Genomic DNA, 13,170 nt, shown 5'->3' with positions numbered 1-13,170 from the left:
TTGAGAATACAAACATACATATTCATTGAATAACACGTAATTATGATCATAGTATACTCCATAGTTAAATACTTGAAAAGTCTATAATCAAGATTAAAAAAAATGTCACACCATATGGGTTGGTGAGTGTTTTAACTTTTAAGTAGCATAGACTAAACTATGACACCTGCAACTGCAAGTGACTCTTGCATTACTAGAACACATAACAACATAACATAATCAAGCAAGTGGTGTCATTTTATTTGTGAATAATAAGTTTAGTCCATCCAAAGCCCTGATTCTGCAGGAAGCGCTCCCCTAAGCCAAGATGAGTCATAAACAGCCACACCAAAGTTAAGAGCTCTCCGCCTTTGCTTAGCCGCGCAATATGCGATCTTGGTGAACAACGAATAGCAGCATAACATAGCAGTTCCACCCAAACCTTAGCTGTTATCTCCCACTGCTTTTCTCCAAACAATTCCAGTTGCTTAGCAAGGCGACATGCATCAAAGAGTATTGATTTGCTTTTATCACCCTTGGCTTTTAAAGGCTGTACATCCGCCTTTACTTGAAGCACCTTCTCACTAAACTTCTTGAAGAATTCAGCTTCTTCTTTTTCTGAGGGACTCTTCTTGTCTTGGCTTGACGCGAACCTGAACCTCTTAGCCTTCCACCAGCAATCTTCAAGCCAGCTGACGTTGATGCAGCTATTATTCATGAACTTGTTGGCCTCTGCACAAGTGTGTTCAAATCGAGTCTCTGACATACCCACTAGTGCAGACACCATCTTCTGCTGCCTGAGTATAACATATGCCATGTAATCTGCCAGTGCCTTGCTGAATCTACGATCCTTTGATTCTGATGAACCAGCATCATCTTTATCGTCACTTGTAGTCCAGTAGCAGATATCAGTAGCAAGGTGCCAAATCAACAAACTTTCATCATAATCAACATCTACGGTCCAAGGGCTTAAACACTCTGAAGCGAGGAAATAATCTTTTTGCAAAACCAAATTCCCTCTAGCAGAACAAACCTCCTTTGCTACCGCCATTTCATCTGCTTCTTTAGCTTTGGACTGCAGCCCTTCTATTAAATATTTGATAAGCTCCTCCTCGATCTGATCTTCTTTGACATAGAGGATACCAACTAGAATATCCCTGATTTCCTTTATTTTAAACAAGTATATCAAGTTGAACAACGAAGAGGGTTTTCTAAAGCAACGCCTTAGTAAATTGTATTTTGAGATGGAATTAGACCACCTTCTACGATTATGTTGTCTAGCCCATTTTGACCATCTAAGGATCGTCCGCATAAGCGATTGAAGGTAGTTTTTAAACATACCATTAGAGCATAAGATAACCCACCAATCCGACAACACGAACATAACAGCAGTCAATAGATCCAAGGCTATAGCACCACCAAGTAATGTGAAAGTTACTATCACATCAACATGATGATCAGTGTATTTGCCTCTATCTTGAAAATAGAAAACTAAAAGGGATGCAAGAGCCAAAAAAAGGCACAAAACTCGAGCATAAGCTCTTTTCTTTTGAAATAGGAACAACTTAGTATAGAAAATATCATAGATTAAGTTGAGCTCAATCTGTATGATTCTAAAAGCTTCCCCACAAGGCCTATTTAAGAAAAATTTGCGGCTTACATTGCGATCTTTTAAGCTCAAAAATCCATCAGTTAAGAGGGGCATAGAGATTTCATAAAACCAATGAGCTTCTTTGATCATATCATCAGTTTCCTTCACCACACCACCTTCCAAGCGACTCTCTATTGTAGTCGAAGCATCATCGTTTGTTACTGGCTTATCATCCATTATTGTAGATGAAGCATTATCACCAATGCATTGTGACTCATCATCAGGACCATCTCTTCGTCCCTGAAATAGTTTTGATACACCTCCTGAGGGACCATTTTCACCTTCGAAATCAGTGGGAATATGAGCACTCTTTGCCGAATAGTACTCTTCCATTAGCCTAGCATAGTTAGGCCCGGGTTCAGGTTTGGACACAAGGGAGTCTCTATAACTGTCTGAGCTAGCAAAAAATAGAGCACAGGTTCGCTCAAAGTACTTGATAAATCCATCAACGAACATAAGCACCGTTGGTAATATCAGATTGTTATGTTGGAATGATTGAAGAAAGACATAAATAGTGATGATTACCTGGGTGGCCAACTGAAGAGCATGTCGACGCCACAGCTCGTTATCCTCGAGAGCTAAGGCGGTGATTGTGTCCGGACCACCAAGATGTAATAGAAGAAACGGTGCCCAAAATGCAAGTAACTCCGCCTTTTGGGGGGAGTCACTCCCGTTGTTAGAGATCAACCCAATGACGAGCACTGCAATGGCATCAGCTGATAAATAGAGTATCCAAATAGAGAACATGAGAAAGCTGTTAGAACTACGCTTTCTAAGGGGTGCTAATGATGTGAGTAGAATTTGGATGATCAGACTAGTGAGTATCAAGGCACGGATATCCCATGTTTTCCATAGATGTCTTAAACTTTCAGCAAATACCATTGGAATTTGTCTTTCTCCTTTCCAATGAGAGGAATAAATTAAAGTAGCTTAGTTTTTGGAGTGACTTTTTTTCTTTGAGACAGAGGAGTGAAACTGTACGAGACTATGAGAGTGAGTAGAAGAATTAGATGCTTACTTGTACTCTGAAACTATTATCACTAGTTGATTATGGAGTACCTACTTTCAAGAGAGTAAGGAAAAAAAAAAAAAAAAAAAAAAAAAACTTATGTTAAATCGTTCCAAACTATATAAAACAGAGATAGTAATTAATATAAAATAAAATAATTAAATTAAATTAAATTTCAAAAAAAAAAAAAAATTTACTATATCCTTTAAAAGAGTGTAAATTAAAATTGTGCAAGAAGAACTAGAGAGGGCTTAGTGCTTGAATTGACAAGTCGCATAAACCACTAGCTAGCTAGTACATATCATTTTTTTGGGAGGGGAAAGTTGTAGAGTACACATTAATTGATTGTACGATAATTAACTTGTCTATTTTTTCCTCTTGTCCTGTCCTTCCTCCATTTTTATATCTTGTCATGTCCTTCCTCCATTTTTATACCGTAAGTGTTTCAATTTGACTTTTACAATATTTGCAATTCACTTACATTTTATAGGCTACATATTTTGTTATGTTAAAAAATAAATAAATAAATAAATTAAAAAAAAAAAAAAAAAAAAAAAGAACCACATATTCAAATCTCATGACCTCAAGGTAAATTTATGAGACAAATCCCCAACCACAATACTAGCCTCCTCCTCCATCGGCCGCACCATGAATCCTTTGGTCAACTCCCTAATCAAACATGGTAACATTTTAGCTACACTACTCGAAGATGTGGCTAAAAGCCGATCAAGTAGAGAAAGCATTCATGAAAGTGTTATAAAAGAGGTTGAAGATCTACTTCTAAAGCTCGAGAAACCTCAACTTCCAAGCTCTTTCCCTGATACTATCATACCCAATATAATCGATAAAATCCAGGCTACTGTTCAAACTTTCATCAAGCTTGACAGTGACAATGCCGCAAAATACGAATACCTTTCTAAGAAAATCAATGACCGGAAATCCAAGAAGCAATCTTCTTCAAAAACACTCAGTGTGCCCAAGCACCTTCGCATGTCACCAACTGGTGATTCAACTTATCAGCCTGATTCTTCCACTGTTGATGATCATCAATTTCAGCAGCTCACTAACAAAAAGAAGAAATGTTTAATCTGCTGGAGTTTGTTCCCTGCCGGGATCGAAATACAGAGAAGACAGTTGATCTACTGGTGGATTGGGATGGATTTAATTGCTGATCAAATCGAGGGTGATAATATACTAGCAGATTTTGTTGACAAAGAGTTCATCGAGCGCACCATTATGGGAAACAAAATGATGTGTAATAGCTACAAGATGAATGAAAATGTTCACTCCATAGTCGTTCAAGCGATTAGCAGCTTTGGCAATTCTGTAACAGAGCGCAACTTTTGCTCCATAATGTACCAGCAACAGCAACAGCAGCAGCAGCAGCAGCAGCAGCCAGCAATGTTCCAGCGAATGCCATCACTATCTAAACAAACGAAAGGCGATGACAATGTCACGCCAACGATGTCATTGGTGATTAACAAAGGAGAGAACAGCCTCAGTGGTGAGACACTTGAATGGCTGAATAAAATGAAAAATGTTAAAGTACTACACTTAGGTAGCTGGGTTCGTGATCCTAAAATTTATATTGTAGTTGAAGATATTGAAACTTTCAAGGGTTTGAGAAATATGGGGCATTTAACTTGTTTAAGCTTACAAGGGATATCAGGAATAGTTGAGCTACCGGAATCAGTATACAAGCTTGATAACCTGAAGATCTTGGACTTGCGAGCATGTCCCAACTTGGAGTCCCTCTCGAAAGGGATCGAGTCATTGAAGCAACTTACTCACTTGGATTTATCCGAGTGCTACTTACTTGATCATGTCCCTGATGGGATTTCTTCATTGACTAAGCTTCAAGTGCTCAAGGGCTTTGTAATTAATCCAGAAGACGATCCACAACAAGCGGTAGATGATGAAAATGGAAAGATTAATAACAATAAGATGAAGAAAAAGGCATCTTCAATGGCAACATTTAGTGACTTATCAAATCTTAAAGAGCTAGTAAAGTTGACTATCCGCACTAGAAGAATGAAATTTCCAACCATACAAGATTTTGATACTCTGTTGGCAATGGACAAGCTCGAAACTCTAAGAGTTCTTTGGGTGCGGAGTCCTTCCGCTGTTGTATGTGTAACACCCACAAGAAGATTCCCAAAGAGTCTCACGAAATTGGAGCTTCAGGCTGCCCCAAAGGATACATTGTCATCTCTTCTACGATGTATCTGTAAAGATAAAGAGAGTTCCTTACAGAAACTCTACATTAGAGGAGGCCAAGGTTTGGACCTTGGTATGGAGTCAATGGAGATGCATTCTGTTTGCAATGTGCATACCGTACGTCTCAGATACTTGCCGGAGCTAACCATCCGTTGGGGTGAATTTAGGAACTTTTTTCCTAAATTAACTCGATTACAAGTATTGAACTGTCCTAAACTCATCTCTTTCCCTTGTGATGAGAATGGTTTATGGGTAGAGACAAAGAAGATCAATAAATAATGTATAATTAATATTTTTTTTTTTTTTTTTTATCAAACTAGCTTGTTTTTGGTTCGCATGTTATTCCTGTACTAAGTTTTGTATCATTTTAAAATAATGAAGTAATAATCGAGTTACTAATCCAGAAGTCCTGGTGAGATGAAAGTCAAACGTCAAATACTTGACTTTGTGGCGGAATCCATCATATAGGTGCCATTTTTAAAACAAAATTTAATTCAAGGTATTAGTTTGCACGCTCTCAAAAAAAAAAAAAAAAAAAAAAAAAAAAAAGGTTTTAGTTTACAACAAAAAGGTAAGGTACTGGTTCACAATTGAACTTTTATATTCCCTAGTTCGTATGCCCGTGCGCAATGCATGCGGACCAGTTAGGATTTGATTTTGTATTGCCGGTTTGAAGTTTACGCATTTTTATTACCAAACACCTATAATGCATATACTTATCTCCGTTTTTTCAGTTGACATGTATTTTTTTTTAGAAACTTCAATTTTAGTTGACACATTTTCTTTTTTGGGTAATGGGTAAGTCTTATACCTTGTACTTATTAGTATACCCCACTTGCTTTATCATTCTCTCTCATCTCCTTAATATGTGTGTCTAAATTAAACGCGTCAACTAAATAGAAGATTAGTACTTAATTTTGCTAAACATCTTATTAGATATATCTCACCCCGAAAAATTATTTACAATTATCTCACCCTTAAAAAATTTGCTCACCCCTAAAAATCTTGTACAATTATCTCATCCCTAAAAATTTGATTATAAGAACCTAGAAACACCTATCAAGTTACCTTTAAACCATTTATTAATGTGTAGCATCCTGAGCAACTTGATAGGTAGCGACACTATAGGTAACCTCCTTGCACTTCCCCTCATTATGGTGGTTTATAAATCACTTGTTACTTTAGAAGCGCCTTGAATTGTGTAGTTTATGAGTAGCTTTCTACACATATATTATAGATTATAAGTCGAAGGTTTCTTTAATGGCTTTATGAGTGTTGTTTCTTCAGAGGCGCTGTGTAAGCTATTTTTATGAGTCACCTATTTTTTAGAAGCAACACGTATGGTATTTTAAAGCTGTCCAGATCTAGCTTCAAAAAGATCTAGCTTGACCTATTGAGTTGCGTCTTAATTAGAAAGAATGTGTAAAATAATTATTTTTTTTCCTTTTGGAACTTTAAATCATTATATTTATAGTTCCAACCTATGTAGGACTCGAACCCACATATATGTGCAATGGCACATTGCTCTACCATTTGAACAAATAGGTTATCCAAAAACTTTAATGAAACTCGACATAATTATACTACCTCCGTAATTATTATTATGTGCCACTTTGGAATATTAATATCTCACAAATAATACCCAAAGTCGCACATAATAATTGACGGAGGTAGTAGCAATATATAGAAAAGCGAGAGGGGTTAAAAGTAAAAATTGCCTAATGCTAAGGTGAAGACAAAGCATCAAATCATAGGAAGAATGAAGTTAAATATGACTTCATTTATCCACTCTTGCTGCTCTACACCATCACTCACACCCCCTGTCATCTAACAACACATACTACAGACACAATACAGCCCACAAAGCAGACACATGATTGATTACATAAAAGTAACGTCTATCTAGTCCACATGCACAACATAATCTCACCCTTGCCACACTAACTGTGCCAAAACACAAACCTCACATACAAACACCAATCAGACCAAATAGACTTGTATGAGACAATAAAATAGTACGCTTCACATACACGAGATCACACATATCATGATAGGATAAAAAATTCTAAGGCACACCAAATAACATAATACAACATAAGAGTTATACTTAAGTGTTAGAGTTATTATAGAATATGCATCAACGTTGTCTTCTTATTTTAAAAAAAAAAATTGAAAGGAACTTCTAAACTGTTAAATGAGGCATACCAGTCTGAAGTAGGATCGTTAGCTTTCCAATTTCAGCTCACATAAGTACATAACAGCCAATATTGCGTGGGCTAATATCAATCTCCTTCAGCAATTCAGACTCTTTCTTTGCAAAACCTATCCCTATAAATCTTCTTAAAAGCCAATTAATAGTTAATCACATTTCTAGAAATTTTGAAGTTGGAATAAATATATAAAACATCAAAAGATCCATAAGTCATACTCTTTTTTAAAGGACCAGAATTTTGTTTATTATCAGAGTAGTCATTATGAAGCATTTTAATATCAACTTCATTAAGCCTACTGAATATATCCAAAATTGTTCTTACCAACAACTTTTCCACAACAAATAAACAACTCTTCCTAGGTACTTCATAGTTCATATGGTTGTATTAAAAATTTGATCTGGATTCAACACAGTGGGTTGTTTAACCTGACATTTTTTAGAGCATGGTTATAAGCTATATCCTTACCATATATCTGAGCTGGAAAGTAGCCTGCCTCATTTTCAATATGTACAACCTGCCCAGAATCCTCTTGAAAACTTCAAGGTCCTCTACCTGAGTTTTGACAGATGAACATATACCCGACATTTCTCCATGTTGCCTCTCTGATAATCCTGTGACAATTACACCAGATTGCAAGAAATAATTTGAGAGCTGAACCCAGATATTATCCCACAATAATGTTTTAAGTACACAAAGTGACTGAGAAAAACAGATGGACTACCAAAATCCACATGGACAAATCAAGCACAGAATATGTTAATATACCCAGAATACAGACAATTTCAAGTGTTTCAGTGAGGATAAAAGTCGTAGTTTTACTTCCAAACCTTAAATCAGATCACCCATAAGCTAACTTCAACCAAACCAACCATAGAAATTGAGCATTAATTCTTATAGCATCAATCTATCAACCGTATGTCACTGACCATTATTTCATTATAGAAGACTTAAGCTAAATTTTTCTAGTGACTGATTTCACTTCCATCATCTTGTACAATAAGATTAGAAACATACGGCAAGCAGGAAACTATTTTAAATCCTACATGATGATAAAGGAGCAATTTCCACTAAAATCATTCCAAAACCCAAGAGAAGTGAGTTTAGGCATTCCCACAAAAATAATATATCCCCTACTTTTCTCAAATCCTATATTTCTAAGTGCATGCTTCAGCTCCTATATATTTGGGAAAGAAAATACATTTCTCTCTCTTGTTTCTAAGTTCTTGCTTCCTTTTCTTATTAATTTTTTTAGGTAAGATACCTTCCAGGTCTATGAGATGAATAGCAAAAGCAAATAACTTGTTCATCTTCAATCCACAATGTCCAGCTTCTCCTACATCATTTATCCTACTCCAACTGTCTAATGTAGTTTCAAATGAGGTTATAGTTCATTTTCAGCTTCCACAAAGATAAAAACCCAAGTTTGATAAATGTAGTGTATATCACACAACAAATTCTAAATATTATACTTTATTCACTTTTCATGCGAATACCCCTATCACCTTTTGATATATTCTGAATTTATATGCATGTATTCTATCTAGAACAGATTTAACAGCAATTGTTTTCCTCTTAATTGGTTTCCTCTATCATTAAGAGTAACTTGGTTTATAAAAGCACTGGCTAAAAAAAATTACAGTATTTATTCGTCACAGAACTGACTTAGGTAGTGTTTAATGGTTAAAGTAGTGCATGGCTAGTGTTTCTCTCCGACATTAAATACCACTAGCATTCTCTAAGGTAACATGTGCTATGTGTCTGTGCGTCAAATGTTACTTATTTTTTAAAATGTAAATTTTTTAAATTAAATTTAAATATTTACAGCTATTTTTTGTCGAGCTCTAAAATGGATCAATGAGTACTTTGTTTAGCAACTAAGACTAAAGGTATGGGTATATTTGATCAAATGTTCAAATCTCCCCACCCAATTTATAACTTGCATTCCCGTTGATGCTCCTTTGGATGGGGGGGGGGAAAAAAAATAGAAGATAAATGGAGTTATATGACTTATTTCCAAAATACTCCACGTCTAGTTGTGGGACTTCTTTTACTGTAATTTTTAAAAAAAAATGTTACTTGTACACCTTACATCCATAATTTGTAATGCTCTTGTGACTTGTTTGGAGAAAAAATGTTAAATTGTAATTGTAGTCTGACAAGCTAGTTTTGCCAGGTATTTTCTCCCTAGTTAGCATTTGAATAACTAAGTTTCAATGTAGCATGTCCACAAACATAACATGAGATTAACACCAAAACCAAACATAACATGAAATAGATGCAAGAGTTTGTGGCAAGAGATCAGTTGAGAGGGAGAGAAAGTGATACAATAAAAAAGTGTTTTAAGGAGTTGTTATAAGATAATTATGACAAGTCACATGTGAAATTGTGAATTATGTTACTTGTCAAATAAAGATATAGATACGGAGTTCCAAAATATTTCCTCTACTCGATTTTGTTATACTTACTATCATTCTTCAGCTCATACTATAGCTCCCAAATGTTAGACATTGCAGCAAACTTTCTGCACTTGTTTGTTATCTTGGTTAAAGTGGGTAGAGAGAAAGCATCCAAATGTGATGCCCAACCTACTAGGAAGGATGTGTGGAAGGAAGAGAGAAAAGGAAAGAGGTGGGTAATGAGATTATACTAGATGTGAGTGCAAGGGAATTTCACTTGACATTTTTTTGAGGAAAATCAAATAGGTAGGGCCCTATAACGTGCACCGTTAAGTTTTTGGACATAAAATTATACAAAGTATAAGGTAGTGATACCAAAACTATTGGAAGAAACTTGGTAGTTTTATAATTTTTATTTTTTGAAATAGGGTAGTTATTCATAAACTAGGTAATTAATAACAAATAATCCTAAAATATACCACCATGATTGATAGTTCTAAAAATAGTGGATCACAAAGAATAATTGCAACAATCTAAGTATCAACTATAGTTGAATGTTGCAATATTCAACCTAATAATAATGCAATACTGCATCCAAACAATTAAGCTCCTTTTCTTCTCCAAGAGAATAGAGAAAGTGTACTCAAATGAAGTAATTCGTCTAGCATAAATAAAAACAAATTGTCCTTCCTTAACAATCAAACGAAAATCAAAAATCAAGTGTAAGGTCTAAATCAAACAATTCAAAAACACAATCAATCACATCATCAATTCTTAATAAAATTACATAATCAAGGTAAAAAAGCAAACTCAAAACAACCAAAGACGAGTAGTGATCTTCAGTTGCAAGGAAAATGTAGGTCCGGATATTCAAGACGTTTGAGCATAGATTAGAAAATTTACAAGGAAATTATAAATTTATCAGAAATTCAAACGAATTGTGATTAAACAAAAAAAAAATCAAAAATTCACTCAAGAACCCTAAATTGTTTATACTGACAATAAAGTGAAAGATAATGAAACCCTAGATAGATTGTCGATTCAAATTGAAATTCGATAAAAAATACGAAGAAGAACAAATAACTCACCTCAACTTGAATGGAGAAAAGAAAGCTCGGAGTGCGCATTAATGGAAATTTTGGAAGAGAGAAACAGAGAGAGAAGGGAAGTAGATACTTCCTCCGTTTTCTTTTGGATGCAACGTACACTTTTTTACGGTGTTTAAAAAATGTGGGGTTAATATGATAGAATACACTTTAAAATGGGATGAATGGTTGTTATAAGTGTAATTTAGTGGGCCATGTGCTTTAAATAAGGGAAGTAGTATAGTTTTTCCCTAAAATAACTTTCCTTTTATAGTGTGTTGCAAGTATTGTGACATTCCTTTTTAGGAAGGTGTTGCAAGTAAAATAAAACGGAGGAAGTATTAGGATAAGTGGAAAAGAAGAAATACTTATACGTAAAGATGGCAGCAAAGGGCAAGACAGTAATTGAACTTTTGTAGGGTATATATGGAACGGCACTATTCATAAGGGAAATATTGGAGTATATGTGGAGTTTTAGGAAGGCAAAAGAGTAATATGTTTTTTTTTTTTTGGTGTTTAGAGAGCCACAAGGACACTTGAAATCGAGAGGAGAGCTCTAACCACTTATGCTATCCCTCACTCTCAAATAATACAGTACATGATATCGTTGAATTAAAACATTTAAAAAGGTAAAAAAAAAAAAAAAAAAAAAAAAAAAAAAAAAAGAGAAATATAAGTAGGACCATTTTTTTTCCCAATAAATATAAATCATATAATGTAATAGAAAGAAATATTACAAAATGATGGTGGGTCAAAAGGTGGAGAGAGAAATAATAATGTGCGAATGAAGTTTCTAAATCTAATATTATGATACTTAAAAATAAAAATAAAAAATAAAATGGTCGATTTTAGGAAATAGGACACTCAAGAAAAACGGAGGGAGCACATGATAATTGAATCAAATAAAAACATTCTTTCAGCAAAACTACGATCGTTGTCGCATTATAGCATTTTTCACATTGTTGTGGTATACAACCTTCTTCGACAAGGGGGTCTTTCAATCTATTGTAACCGTGAACAAAAATCTCGTCTAATTCGTCTAGTTGTAGTTGAAATATTAACCTCTTTTTCAATCTCTCACAAATCTTACCCATGAAACAATTTTACATCAATCCATCAAAAAAGAATTCAAATTCCTCCTCAAAAGATAAAAGGAAAATATTTTCTTTCGAATGAGAAAAAACCTTCTTTAAAAGAAGAAAAACTCTTTATTTCGAGGGAGAAACGTTCCCCCTAAAAAAGGAAGAGTTATTATAAACCTAAAGCAAACAAAAATAAAAAGAGAAAAGGCACCAAAAACAAATATTGGGGCTTTTCATCGATAAAAATTGATGGAAGCCCCTCTAAAATTTAACTATGGAGGCTAGGATATTTTAAGGAAATGGGAGGGAGAGAGAATACCATTAGGTTTAATATTAATTCATATGGGAAGTCCTTATTTCCCACTTTTGGCTTTAAGAGTTACTATACATATAAATAGATTTTAAAATGAGAAAAAATAAATTTAATAGGCAGAAAATATTCTTAGGTGTACTTGCTCAATTTCCTGACGTGGAATTTTGGAAGAAATAGTAAAAAAATATCTATACTAATGTACTATACTAAAGTGAAATATATTTTTCCCTCCTAAATGCCTTGGAGTCCCGCCTATTCCCTCAATTCTTCTTTAAAAAAACATTTATTAAAGTTACATTGAATTATCCCCGATGCACAATATATTTTTTATAAATAAAATCATAATCTTATAGGAATAATTTTTTTTATTTATCAGATGATAAAGTTGTACAATACTTTTTTCGTTTGGACATCAAGTTGCTGGACATCAAATTGCTTACCAATTGAACCAACTTCTGTTGATTACAAAATTGTTATTCCTAACTTTTTTTTTTTTTTTCACAACAAAAGTGTTATTCCTAACCTTCCACTCCACTCCCCAACCTCAACTCCTTGTTTCTTTGAAGCTACCTCCTTCAAATTTCTTTAAACTCAACTTCGACGGATCAGTTTGCAACAACTCAGCAGTGGCATGAGTCGTCACCAAAGATAGCATCAATCAACTTATCAAGGCTACCACTTTCAACTTGGGTAGTACTAAAGTCTTCTTTGCAAAAATTATGACGCTCTACAAAGGCATTTTCATAGCTCTTCAACAAGATATTCACAATATTCAAATTGAGTGCGACAACCTTTTTGTCATCAAAGCAGTTTAAAGGTATCTAGTCCATCCCATGGGAGATTGAGCACATTGTCTTTGATATTAGAGCTCTTCTTCACCGTTGAAGCATTCACCATATCTCTACCGAGAGACGAATAGAGCAACTGATTAGAAGTAAATGTGGGTCATTTAGTTAACGATAGTACAAATCTAATATATATATATATATATATATATATATATATATATATAAAGGGGAGTTTTTTCCCGAGTTTTTAGAGTGCCACGTAGGATCTAATTTTCTTAGCGCGCCATGTAGGATTATAAATCTTAGTAATAGCCAATTAAATAAGAGATTAATAATTTCTTTTTAGAATTAAATAATTCAAATGTCATGTAAGCAAAATTGGCGAATGAGATTTTTAAGTTTAAAATAAATATTATCTTTTAATATTAGGAATTTTA

At 34.3% G+C, this 13,170-nt stretch overlaps 1 protein-coding gene across 4 annotated transcripts; it reads right to left on the bottom strand.

Annotated features, from left to right (window-relative positions):
* LOC145608098 (uncharacterized) lies at positions 1-10,640 on the bottom strand. 4 transcript variants are annotated; one of them, XR_014105726.1, is made up of 4 exons: positions 10,554-10,640; positions 7,535-7,680; positions 7,062-7,192; positions 2,212-2,331 (listed from the first exon to the last, which is right to left on the bottom strand). XR_014105726.1 is itself a non-coding variant. In XM_081663701.1 (2 exons), coding segments are annotated over exons 1-2 (2,094 nt in total). In that variant the 5' UTR covers positions 2,650-3,180; the 3' UTR covers positions 1-238. The 4 variants fall into 4 exon arrangements, 2 of the variants coding, with proteins under 2 accessions (XP_081519827.1, XP_081519826.1); XR_014105725.1 differs by lacking the exon at positions 2,212-2,331 and having other exon boundaries at positions 7,017-7,195; XM_081663701.1 differs by lacking the exons at positions 7,062-7,192; positions 7,535-7,680; positions 10,554-10,640 and adding an exon at positions 2,649-3,180 and having other exon boundaries at positions 1-2,331.
* Positions 10,641-13,170: the final 2,530 nt, after the last annotated feature.

This window comes from Chenopodium album, chromosome 23, assembly GCF_948465745.1.
Source record: "Chenopodium album chromosome 23, dcCheAlbu1.1, whole genome shotgun sequence".
Lineage (NCBI taxonomy): Eukaryota > Viridiplantae > Streptophyta > Magnoliopsida > Caryophyllales > Amaranthaceae > Chenopodium > Chenopodium album.
The sequence above is the reverse complement of the archived record's forward strand: the minus strand, read 5'-3'. Positions and strand labels throughout refer to the sequence as shown.